Below are 13,796 nucleotides of genomic sequence, written 5' to 3'. Positions count from 1 at the left end.
GTATTTTAGGAAAATGAGCTTAAAAGACACTGGCGGCTCGTTAGATGAATCAAATGAGGCAGTAGCTAACCCTAAATTTCCAAAATGTCACAAAAAATGTCTGTTTTTAATTAAAATTTTAACTCGTGATATAATGCTTGCCAAAAAATATCTGATATTTCTCATGACTGTTATATACAAGTAAACTCTTAAACACAAGTGAATGCACGTAGTTAATAGCCGGTCATTTACTTGTGCCACAAAGTTATTTCTACAACTCTTTCTCTCCAGTCGTCACTCATTCACGTAAAAAGGAAATTTGATGTGTAGTCTTCGTAGGCTTAGCTAGGCAAAGCTGTCCCTGTCTTAGGAAGCCTCCTTGTTACAACGAGAGCGTTCTGTTTCAGTTGATGAAGGTAAGCACAAAGACACATTTGCCTCGGTGATCGTACAGAGGCTAGGAAGTATCATTCGTACACCATCTTGGCGAATTAAAAAAACAAAACAAATTTAGACGGATTTGAATTACATCGAACTTTTAGTATAGTGTTTTAATAGCATAATTATCATGCATAATTCTCAACATTTAAAGGACAGTACTTTTTAGGCGTGATTTAGGCTTCGTGTTTAAAATGTTTGCAAGTTGCTACTGGCCAAAGAAAAACGCAATATAATAAAGAAAGGCATCTTTTTTTATGTTAATGTTTGATTTTTCATAAACTGGATCAGGCGTTCAGTTCTGAATTTTAGGGAAGGAATTGTAATCTAAGAGTTATAAAGATGATGGTATATGTAGCAACATCACAACAATGATATATTTTAAATTTAGTAGTTGTATTTGTTTTATTAAATCGTAAAGCTACTGTCATAATGGATAAGTAACTATAGAAACAAAAACTGTACACAGTAATTATCCATATATTAAACGAAACGTAGAGTAATTAGAATATACATAAATGCGTGATGCGTTGCTGTATGTATAAAAAGACTTCAATAAAGTAACAATTACGGAACTCATTTTAGATTGCACACACAGTTTCTATGTATTGTTTTTGTACTGTTCTGTTATAACGAAACAAAGCATGGACAATATCACAAGTTTCTTTGGTTTGTTGTTTTTCATCTATAATGCCATCGCCATATTTACATATTAATTTATCAGTACAACGCTTTAATGATTATCTGAGAAAAACAACAACAAAAAATTGCGGTATTTAAAGAGCCCGTGACGTAATTGTAAAAGGAAGTGACATCATAATGATGCATGTGAAGTAAATAGGCAATAAGTATTAGCAGTAGGCAGTAGAGACTCTTATATAGGTTCGAATTTCTGCATATACAAAACAATTCCTCATCTTTAAGTGTTATAAGAATGACAGTCAATCCATTATATCTGTAAAAACAACGTGAATGATAGTGTGATTTTCAGTGGCTCGCTTCATTGCGATCAGCATATAGTTCAAAATTATGGATGGCTGTGGGGTAAACTTGGTAACTGTGTTACACATTCAAGTATTTTTCTTTTCAAAGAAAATCGAGGCTTGGTTTTGATTTTAATGTACCTAAAATTGCTTCGAAAACCGGAACGTACATGCAAGCCTGTAAACTGTTCTTACTACCACTAAAGACAGAATCCATCTTAATAATTACTCCAAATTACTCTTCTTACACTTGTCATTTTTAAATGTTATTGCAACGCTAGAAGTTTTGCTCCTAAAGAAACGTATGGAAATAGTTTCCTGGTGTAGCTTGAATAACGCTCTTCCGTTTGCTTTGGCCCGGCATGGCCTAGCGCGTAAGGCGTGCGACTCGTAATCCGAGGGTCGCGGGTTCGCGCCCCCGTCGTGCTAAACATGCTCGCCCTCCCAGCCGTGGGGGTGTATAATGTGACGGTCAATCCCACTATTCGTTGGTAAAAGAGTAGCCCAAAAGTTGGCGGTGGGTGGTGATGACTAGCTGCCTTCCTCTAGTCTTACACTGCTAATTTAGGGACGGCTAGCACAGATAGCCCTCGAGTAGCTTTGTGCGAAATTCCAAAAACAAAACAAACAAAAACAATGCGTTTGCTTCAACATAGCGTTATGTTTTGTGCAGCCTATTTCGCGTTTATCTCAGTACGATACACAAAACACCACTTTTTTGTAGTTTAAGTTCCATTATTTCGCAAAATAAATTACGTTAAGCATTTTCGTCCCCTGCTGGTATAGCGGTAAGTCTACTGATTCACAACACTATAATCAAGGGTTCGATTTCTCTCGGTGAACACAGCAGATAGTCCGATGTGGCTTTGCTATAAGAAAACATAATTAAGCCCCGCCATCAGTATGTTAAAAAACAACAACAAAGTGCAACATATAAACAAGATGTGCTATATACGGTTGTAATCAACAACACTACCACGTGGTTCACACACTTTGTAAATAAGGCTAAGTTATTCCCCTCCTTCCATAGCTGCATGACTTGAGTTTGGTGTTAAATGTCAAATCAAGAATATCTTTAAGTCACGTAGTGTTAAAAAAGTTGTTTTTGACGGTTGCGAAATGTTCACGAGGTGTGTGGCGAGTGGCGTGTTCGTTCTCTGGGTTCTTATTGGCTGATATCTTGGCTGGCGTTTTTTTTTTTTTTTTTTTACACATTCTTGGCGCTGAATAGTAAATTTATGCATATACTCACGTACAAATATAACAGCAATTTTGTTATTTATCTTCATAATATCTTAATTTTTTCACATCAATACAAAACGAAATTAATTTCAAAGTATATTAAAAGTTTCGTTATAGATTATAGAGTGTAACTGTCGAAAACTAGGTAACAAGTTCGAACCTTTTTTAGTGGTATATATACACACTACTTGCGTAATCTTATAAATAACAGCATCCCAAAAAAGTAACAGTTTCTTCATTCACTCTTTAGTAATGAAAGAATAGGATACAGAACATCCGTAAAAATTTAAAACAGTTCAGTTTTCTGCCCATCTAATATGCATATAGCTCTATTAGCTTTAATGTGTTTTATTTTCTTGAAATATAGTAATACGAATGTAGGGGAAAAGTCGCAATTTGAAAATGTATGTTCATATTTTTAAATTCACAGAAATTATTGAAGTATTCCACTCATTCGTGTGATAATTGACCTAACATATGCCTGAAAAGTACACTTGATTTTGTATTATATATATCAATACAAATTACCAACTTAAAATGTTTTTCTTTGTATTAATTTAGATTGTGCTTGGGTATTAAGCATTGTGACTTTTTTCCCTGTGACTTGCAGTACACTGTCATTAGCCTTCAGAACATTCATAACGCAGACTTCTGTAATAGTTTAAATTACCATCTTTGGACACGTCTGTGACTTGGCTGTGGAAGGATGATGTTTAGACACGCTTTTGTCTCCGCTGTTATTGGGTGATATTTAGACATATCTGTGTGACTTGTCTGTAATGTTTGCCTAACATTTTCAGTTGCATAGCTGTAGGGTCAGGTTTGCGACAACACCAGTAAACTAAAGCAACATATATTAAAGCACGAGACAAAATTTCATGTATAATTTTTTTGGTCACCTTAAAGACTTTTGTTGTATTGCAGAGGTTTCAAAAATTCACAATATGATTTTATGCATTGTAATCAGGTGTCATCTGTGTCTGTTGTAATGAATCTGTACATATTTTACCTTAAAATAACAAATTATCCTTTTTCCTTCTTTGTTTTGATATTGTTGTTTTCATACTATTGACCAATTACATTTATCCGTGAAAAAAATATTTTAGGTTTGATATGCCCTAAGTGATAAGGGCACTCGACTCGCAGTCTGTGGGTCTTCTGATCAAATCTTCGTCCCACCAAATATGCTCACCCTTTCAGCTGTTGGAACATTATAATGTAACAGTCAATCCCACTATTCGTTGGTGAAAGAGTAGCCCAAGTGATGACACTGGGTAGTGATGACTAGTGCATTTCATCTAGTTTCTCACTGCTGGAAATTATAATGTAACAGTCAATCCCACTATTCGTTGGTGAAAGAGTAGCCCAAGTGATGACACTGGGTAGTGATGACTAGTGCATTTCATCTAGTTTCTCACTGCTAAATTAGGGATGGCCAGAGCAAATACCTCTCATTTAGCTTTGTGTGAAACTCAAACCAAACTAATATATTTGTTAACCGTAGTTGTCTCGTGTTTAACATAACTAAAAATTAAATGAAGAAAGGAGGTGTCAGTAGAGGTAAAAAAAAAAGATATGAACTGAAATCCAGAAAATATGTAGCTCTACTTACCTTTAAAAATTGAGGACAGTAGAAGCAGCTTCAGAAAACAACAAATAACAGTAACTGTACACACAAACAAACATAATTTACTATCAACATAACATTAAAGGACAACAAAGAACCTACTTTTGTATCTCAAGACAGCTGGTATGGGTATTAAAACTTTTATTAAAATAAAGGGCAATGTTTTGATATTCTTAGGTCATCTTCGGGTTAACAAAGGGATCTATTAGCCCAACTAAACGTTAAGAAAGTCAAAGTCAGCCATTATTATCCCAAATATTGATCAAGCCTTCCTGTAGACTCCCTTAACTGAATCCTCCATAATTGAAGGCAACCCATTCTAAATGCCAACTACCCTGTTAGAAAAATAAAGCTGTCTTAGTTAAAAATGATTCCAACTCTGCCATCTTATATTTGTGTACCACAGACTTACAGTTCTTACCACTAAATAGGATGACAGATTGGGCATCAAGAATACCTTAACAATCTTACACATTTGAATGAGATCCCATATAACTTTTTTTTAAAGACAAAACAAGTTCAAAAATCTTAACCTATCTCGTATGATCACCTTTCTTTCAGAGGTATTATCCTTGTAGCCCTATTCTGAACTATTTCAGTGTTTTGGACCTCAAGGCTTAACACAGTACTAAACTCAGGCCACTACAAATCATCGCAATGCTACATCACTGCAGTGGTTTATATATATATACACGAGTGTGTTTTTGTGTTAATGGAAGATTTTGTGACTCTTTATTTCTCTTCTAGGAGAGTTCAACATACGTCGGACTTAAGGTAGGCTTTCATGTTTTTGTAGTAATACTGTGAAAAATACAATATTTTATTGGCGTTATATGTAAGTAAAATTAACTTTTTTATTCTTTCAGAATAGCACTGAATATAAGTTACAACTTTGTCATGTATAAAACTGATATCGTTGTACCTCATTCCATTCTCAGTTTATATTAACTCACTGACACATAAATTCAGCTCTTACCATTTCTGTCTGTCAGAAGTTATATATAACATCTAAGCCTGTTTTGTTGTTATATTAATGTTTATTTTTATATATGTCATTTACGTGTTTTTTTATGAGACTCTTTTATGACTACGTTAAATGGATATGCAAATAAAATGAGTACACACACACACACACACACACACACACACATAGGAGGCTTTGGAATCGTAGGTTCATAGGTCACCTTTATTGGTAGTTGATCCCTAATCAGTTATTTGCCCTTGAAACTCGTGTTTTCCGATTAGAAGACGTTAGGTGACCTTGGTTTCATGAATGAGACAGTTCTTCAAAATCTGAGATGACAGAGATTAGTTGCCTGACCAGTTTCAGTGAAGGACTATTAGTGTGTTAAACAGCCACATAAGAGAAAAAAACTCATTCTCTTGGAAGATTAATAGTGGCTGTAATCTTAAAAAAAACAACAACCTGTTTTGAAACGTGTTGCCTCCTACTGTTTATTCAAGGTCTCTGTTGAAATGGAGATTGTGCGTCTTTTAAATTGTGAAAGTAATTTTAAATTTATCAAACAGTATTACATTCTGGCCAGAGCAGATTTTTTCAGTCAGCTAATGGGTGTATAATAAAATCTTATGAACAAATAATTACGTGGTACTGATGAAATTATAGTTGAGTAAAATGTGTTATAAATAAAGTGAAATGGTATTTGTACTTTTGTAATTACCAAATATCAACCATACCTATTTCATTAATCATTTGAAAAACAGACGAATCAAAAAAGGTGCAGAGGAGCTTAACTGGTGAGAAGATAACTGAGTTTTAATGATAAATACAGAGACAATATACAGATGAGCAGATACTATAATTTTACGTCTAGTAACGTAGAGAGGACCAAAATAATGTTTATTTGTTGACATCGAACGGTTAAGTTTGACTAATTTATAGCGTTCTCAAAATCAGTTAAAAGTCGGGTATTTTAACAAAACGTAAAAACAAAAACGAAGTTTCGTAAAGATAACCTCTTCTACTCTACATGCAATTAGCCTTGATTGAGTTAGATTTAGAGTAAATATTGATTAACAGATAAGTTTTCTTTGTTTTTTGAATTTCGCGTAAAGTTACACGAGATCTATCTATGTTAGCTGTCCCTAATTTAGCAGTGTAAGGCTAGAGGGAAGGCAGCTAGTCATCACCACCCACCGCCAATACTTGGACTACTATTTTACCAACGAATAGTGGGATTGACTATAAAATTACAAAGCCTCCACGGCTGAAAGAACGTGCGTGTTTGGTGTAACGGGGATTCAAACCCGTGATTCTCACATTTCGAGTCGAGCGTCTTAACCACTGGTCATGCCCTTGAGATTTGGTTGGTGTGTGTGTATGTACATATATGTCAAATGACAGCGAAATGAAAATGAAAACTGTTTCACTGTGAGGCAGATGTAAATGGATAGAGACAAAAAGAGTTATTTTATGCAAGGTGGTGAGGTAAGTTACACCGCAGTATTTTGTGACAAGAGGAGTGTATGTGTGAGTGGCTGACGTAAGTTACGCTACAGTATTTTGTTACAAGAGAGGTGTAAGTGTGACTGGCTGACACAAGTTGAACAGTACAGTCACTAAAGCGGTTGTATAATGGCAGGTTTATTCCAATTATGATAAACACGAACCATTACAAAAAAAAAAAAAAAGTAATTGTGTATAACAATATGTAACAAAATTTTTACGTTTTCTTGTTCCTGAGCAGAAAATGTTATTTACTAATTAATTATGTCTAAAGTAAATGGAAAACACTTATTTTTCTCTTCAAACATTGCTTTTGTGACCTGGGAGCGTATAACAAAAACATGGTGGGAGACTATATTTGGGGGCTGATACGTGAAAGTGATTTACAGTACAGTCGCAAATCTCAAAAAACTACTCACTTCTAAACATTTTTGTATAACTTAAGTATAAATACATGTAAATCTTGATTCATATGTTGTTTTATTTAGACCTTGTGTAAATGAAAATGTGCAAATTTGCCAGTTTTTACATAGAAAATAGGTTGATTTCTAAATTTTATTATTCCGGTCATAAAAGCAGAATTTGAAGGGAGTAATGGCTATTTCTGTACTTTTACAACATAAGCAATTAAGAAATAACACACACTATTCAGGAACAAAATTTGTATTATATAGTGTTATTGTAATGTATGAATAAATACATGTACGTATTGTGATTTTATTATCAAAATCCTGGATATATTAAGTTGAAAGCGTTTAACACATTGATTGTTTCATACAGGTATGAATTGTACAATTGTACAATGACCTCTTATTATTACGAATGTTCGACGCGGAAAATGGTCCATAGATTCGTGCAGAATGTTCACATTTCTTCATTGGTATATATTTAAACTTTCTGCAGGTTTGGACGACTAGAATTCTGCAACACATACTAAAGTGGCGTCCCGTTAAGCTAATCACATATTCATATATTTCTCAACGTTTTTTTACGTCACGTGTGTGTGTGTGTTTTCTTATAGGAAAGCCACATCGGGCTGTCTGCTGAGCCCATTGAGGGGAATTGAACCCCTGATTTTAGCGTTGTAAATCCCTAGACATACCGCTGTACTAGTGGGGGACGTTTTTTTACGTCACAAGAAAGAGACTAATGCGGGAAGCCGAAACGAAAATGGTGACTTCCCGAATCCGCTAATTTGTTAACGAATATTTAATTAGAGAATTGTTTAAATTAGTTTAGAATCCATGTATAGATATTTTGACATTCATTTTAACGTTTTTAGTTGCCATTGTGTTATTACCGGAGTTTCTCTAATTTTAACAGAAGAAAATACTTACACACACAAAAAAAACACCTATACAAGTAAAAAGAGTAGGATGTTTAACGTAGGGTGGAGGCAACAGTATTTGGGTGCAACACACCCTGCAACCACAACATATCAAGCAAACTTAGCTGGCGAATGCAATTATATATATATATATATAATTTAAGCGGCACCACGCGATTGCCCTTTTGCGTTTCCTCTCTCTCTTCCCGAAAACTTTTTTATTATTATTATTGAGGTCCATGCCCCAATTTCCTCCTCCCCCGGTCGATAGTAACATAACGAACTCGAATAAAATACGAATTTACCAATCAGAATTGAAGGTTTATGAAAACAGGATTTTCAGGTCTTCAACTCCCAGTTGCAAAATGAAACCGAAATCCATCCAAATAAAGATTTTCTAATTTGTGTTGTGGAAAATCACCACTAGACTTGTATCTCTTAAGCTCTGAATTCACATTAATTTGTATTCTGGATTACTTTCCGTATTCTGTAGTTATGTGCATACAGTTCACAATAACCAATATTTGGTTGTTTGCTTCACGTATGAAATATGTAACTTCGACTGTTTTAGTTTTTCATTAAACTCCAAACCTTATGTTTTCTAATGTCGTTTTCAGAAACGATGGGTTAGCGTGTTGCTACCCCTAATGCTGTAATGTACCAGTTATCCCTTCCGATGAGAATATCTTTGAAATGTGTCTTTAGAATCATGCTGTTTAACAATCTCGCTGTATGAATTATTCTCTTCCGAAAGGCGGCGTGTCATATTCCTCTAATCCAACGTGTACTCTTAACGGTGTGGAACTGCTTATCAATTAGACATTTGCCGTAAACCAAGAATATAGGGGGCTTGACATATTGCCTGTGGCAACACCGCAATGAATTAGCATTTGTACTGTATATATATATATATATATATATATACATACATAATTTATTTATTTATTTACACATATGCATTACGTATGAACTCTGGTTTTCACTTCGAGCCATCACTAAGTGGCATGACCGTCTGTACCACCAAGAAAACTAAACTACCGTGGCAGGGGTTCAGTTTAGAGAGAGAGAAATCAGAAGAGTTCTCTCTCCAACTGGGGTGTTCAGGAACTTTGTAGTTCCTCTTCGTCCCCTTTCGTGGATTGTTATTAAGATTAAGTGGTGGTTTTTTTTATTATTATTTTAATAAATTAATTATTGTTGTTATTCTTGACTTTTTGGGTGGAGAATGTCTCACTAAATGTTTTTTTGGGTGGAGGCAAAGGCAGCAATGGAAAGAAAGGCCGGGACCTGTCCCGAAAGGAAAAAGTTGGGCAGATGTGAACATGAATGTAATTCATTCAAATTCAGATCAAATCAAACGGCCCGATTCTGGGTCTGGCAAAAAGGTTGCCTAGGCTGGGATCTAGAAATCCAATGCCTGAAGATTTTGATGTGGGGGGAAACGGGAGTGCCCCGAGAAGACCCACTACCACCAAGGATTCTCTCATTGTTTTTTATCCGTCTTATAATACCCTACATTTTAATCGTGTTTGATTTACACTGTCTCTATTTTCTTAACCTCCCACGCTTTATTCTTATGCTTAAGCTGTGTTGTGCTTGTTTATTTAGGAAATTTTGGCACAAGGCTACAAGGACTATTTGTGCCAAACGAGATTTTCTCTTAAGAAGTCGAAAATTTAACTATTAAAAAAATCAGTTCATATACAAAAGTAAAAAAAATCAACAAGAGAAACTGGCAGATGTCAGCGGTGAAAATTTAAATTAACATTATAAAATTAAATGACATGTAAAAAGAAGAAAAAATACTTTAAATGCGTATAAAGAAAACGTCTTAAACAATGCGGCTTCTAAACATCAGTATACGTGACAATCAAATGAGTTTTACATTGCTCGTAAGTTGGTTGGCCATTTAGCAGTAGAAGTTGGTTGCCAGTTTGACATATTCGACAAAACTGGATAAGTAAAGATCTCAAGTGGGAATAATAACAAGTCATGAAGTTGCCTTCAGACACAATAACCGTTTCAGAAGATAGACTGACTTTACTCAATGTTGCCTTAGGTATTAGGACCAGAAACAGCAGACAAACTGTTTGTAAAAATGCATAGTCTACTAAAGGGATTGCAATTCTACACAAGATTACAATAATAGTTGTAGAGGATTTAAGTTGTAAAACTTTCTTTAAAGTGCAGAAGGCCTCCATCTACCTAGCCCAAAATTCATATGATGCACAAAATGGTTACCTACACGTTAAAGAATTTCACAGATCAACTAAACTCCCCTACATTAAAGACAAATTTCTCTCGCAAAACAGAAACAAACATCCTCTTTCCCCTTAGCAATACTCCTCTTGGGATGGGGGGGGGTAAATAATTTAATATCCATATGATGTGTGCAATCAGAAATAGTACCCACAATAAACCATGTGTTTTGTGAAACTTGATAAACATAGTCTAGGTTCACAAGCTTTTTAGACGCAAAAAAATACTTAGTCTGAATAGTCTGAAGTGTTGAGCTCCTTACGTTGCATACAGGAATATTGTCTATGAAGGATATCAACAAGTTCCATAAACACAGCAGAAGGCCAACTACAGTTAAGAAAACTCAATTCACCAAGAACTTAACACCAGAGCTAAAGAAGACAGAAAAGAGTACCACACCACATGGTGAATTACTTTTGTGAGACTGCGATAAGTCTTCGGATTTGTAACCCTAAAATCGGGAGTTTGGTTCCCCTTGGTGGACACAGCAGGTGGCCCGATATGGCTTTGCTGTAAGAAAAACACGCACTCGTATCACCCCTTTGTGAGGTGGTGTTTTTCTTCAACCTGCTATCACAAACTATATCCTCTCGCCATTGACCCTTGTCTACCCTTTAAGTACTCTTAAACCCGTACCGCACTCACTTCAAATAAGCCTTTAGAGCGGTCGAAGAACTTCCTTGGAAGAAATCCTTCACTCCAAAATTTCTGATCCCACTATTCAATTAGCGTGGTCCACGAGTTGACAGTGGGTAATGTTTGCTACCTGCCTTCTTTATAGTGTATCACATCAATTTTAGGGACGGATAGCGAAAATAGTTCTCTAGTAGCTTTCCGCGAAATTCAACAAACGAAAAAGCAAATCTGAAATTAATATTAAGAAGTTTAGTAGGTAACAAAAGTAAATTTTTTTAACGATTTTAAGGCATCTATCATATTTTATTTCTTCGTGTTACGTAATGTGTCAGTACTATTTAGCTTATTGTAACAACAACCAATTTTAACAAATTACGAATGAAGTTTAAAATTCTATAGGTAGTTCTGATGCGAACAATTACATAAATTAACATCAAACTGTTTTGAGTATTAACTTCAAACAAATTCTGATTAATAAAGGGTACCCAGATAAAACCATCTAAACATTTCTTAAGTGATAATAAATATAAATGGTTTTCAACTTCTCCATTTGTCATCCCTACATATTTATAATGGCCACCTAATATGAAATTTGTATTTAAAATAATACAGACATTTTGCAAAAACAAAATGTAATTTTTTGTTAACCACGTGTGACGACCTTGGAACAGAGGAAAGGGCATTGTAAATATATCTCGTAGTTCTAGTTGCATAAAACAAAAAGTTATCAGATTCGATTAGGAGAGTGGAAGAGGAAATATTCTTTGCCTGAACCTTCTTGGCATGTTTCTAAAATAACAATTTTTCAGAACTTGGACCAAGGTGGTCGTTTGAAAGATTCGGGTACTATATCAGTTGGTGTGTAAAGTTCGGAATGTGTGACTGTATCTTTACAATTCCGTAAAGTAAAGCTGATCATTTCGGTATCCAAATGAAGTAACTAAGTTTGTTATTTTCCATACCGGAAAATGTACTTTGATGAAGGATACACTTTTTTTATTAATATTAACAAATATATTTTGAGGCCTAGTTTGTCTTATTTGTGTCTCCTGAAATTTTGGTAGCTTGGAGAGTTCAGTAATTATCACATCACAAAGAAATACAGTTTATATTTAAAACATATTATTGAAAGGTCTGTTTATGAATGAACGGAAACTCTTAAGAAACGTTAACGTTCTCAAAGTAGGTCTGTCGTGAGTTGTCTTCACGTTGCGCAATAAGTGCGGTGTGCCTTTCAGTCGTACGTCTACATAAAATATTATTATTAAAATTTAAATTTAACGACTGTTTAATACATATATTTCTGCTTTTAGTAATGTTCAACAACTATATAATATTTGTATGTTTTTAATAACCTTCACAACTAACGACTATTTATTACTTTCTATTTTTAGTAATGTTCAACACTTCTCACCACTAGGGGATATCTTCATCAATCGGTTTGTGATCATGAAGTCAACGGCTCCTGTGTTCTGGAATCTCGAGCGCTACTGCTTTTTATTTTTTTATGACTGAATTTGTTGTGTTTTTTGGCGTATCTTATAAAATGAACCAGAACATGTCTATAGTTTGTAGATAAAAAAAGGTAATTTTGAAAGTATTGAGGGGGCTTAAAGAGAAAAAAAGTTTAAGCTGACATGCCCTACCCTTCTCCTTTCTGAAACTGTATAAATATATACATTTTCTGAAGCCACAAGGTGTAAATAATTATATTTTGGTCCAAAGTCTCCGAAGAGATAATTTTACCTGCTCCAAATGTGTGTCATAGATATGAATGTAAAACAGCAAATGTAATGTTTTTGTCTAAGCCTAATGTTTCGAGATTTTTTTTTCCCATTAATGATAGAAAAAAAAAGGGAGTTTGAGTCATTAGTGTTAAGACTAAGTTATGGGTAAACTATAGACATCTTAAGACTAAATTATCGGTTTACAATAGAATTGTTGCTATTGCCAAGCAGCTCATTCTAAGCTGGAACACAACGCTATCACAGGTGTGTGAGTTACTTGATTAACACACAGTTCATATGGGAAGATGAATTACAAGTTAAGTCGACGGAGTATTTGTGACGTGTGTTTATTGTACAATATTTATTTTAGCTTAACTTCATCAGTAATAAAATGTTGTCTTGATGTGTTTACCGTAACAGTTAATATAAGGAAGGTACATGTAGTATTAATTCTGAGGCAACGTTCGATGGTACGCAATCCAGGTTCACTGTTTTACATGTAGAGATAACAGTATAGTGTGGTCGTGTATTCTTTACTATTACTACTTTGTACCTAATAAAACCTGCTTTTGAAAGTGGAAGTATGAGTTACGATTTTTTTTCCCCTAAACAGCAAATATTTATATAACTAAAAAAAAAAAAAAAGGCAAACTTTGAAACCTGCATCAGATTTGTATCTTTCGGTTTTGTGATTATATACTAAGTTCAACCCTAGAATGTAACAGTAGTAACTTTCAAGCATCAAATCCTTCCTCTTTTTTTTTTTTTTTCGCCATTATAGAAATTTAGAATTTCTTTAAACCAGCTTCTTACGTTTCACAAGTTACAGCTGACAGATCTGTTATAAGAGCAGGCCCGGCATGGCCAAGCTCGTTAAGGCGTGCGACTCGTAATCTGAGGGTCGCTGGTTCGCATCCGCGTCGCCCCAAACATGCTCGCCCTCCCAGCCGTGGGGGCGTTATAATGTGATGGTCAATCCCACTATTCGTTGGTAAAAGAGTAGCCCAAGAGTTGGCGGTGGGTGGTGATGACGAGCTGCCTTCCCTCTAGTCTTACACTGCTAAATTAGGGACGGCTAGCACAGATAGCCCTCGAGTAGCTTTGTGCGAAA

At 34.9% G+C, this 13,796-nt stretch overlaps 1 protein-coding gene across 15 annotated transcripts in view; it reads left to right on the top strand.

Annotated features, from left to right (window-relative positions):
• LOC143256046 (uncharacterized) overlaps window positions 1-13,266 on the top strand; it is a 184,845-nt gene extending 171,579 nt beyond the window's left edge. For 13 of the 15 annotated variants that reach the window (XM_076512665.1, XM_076512666.1, XM_076512660.1 and 10 more), the window contains 2 exons: window positions 5,017-5,043; window positions 12,353-13,266. In XM_076512665.1, coding sequence (XP_076368780.1) covers window positions 5,017-5,043; window positions 12,353-12,355 — 30 coding nt within the window. In that variant the 3' untranslated portion in view covers window positions 12,356-13,266. Of the gene's footprint in view, window positions 1-5,016; window positions 5,044-12,271; window positions 12,284-12,352 lie in introns of those variants that run through there. The other 2 variants (XM_076512661.1, XM_076512662.1) reach the window with 2 other exon arrangements.
• Window positions 13,267-13,796: the final 530 nt, after the last annotated feature.

This window comes from Tachypleus tridentatus, chromosome 7 (assembly GCF_004210375.1).
Source record: "Tachypleus tridentatus isolate NWPU-2018 chromosome 7, ASM421037v1, whole genome shotgun sequence".
NCBI classification, from domain to species: Eukaryota; Metazoa; Arthropoda; class Merostomata; order Xiphosura; family Limulidae; genus Tachypleus; species Tachypleus tridentatus.
This window is presented reverse-complemented; position numbering and strand designations above follow the sequence as displayed.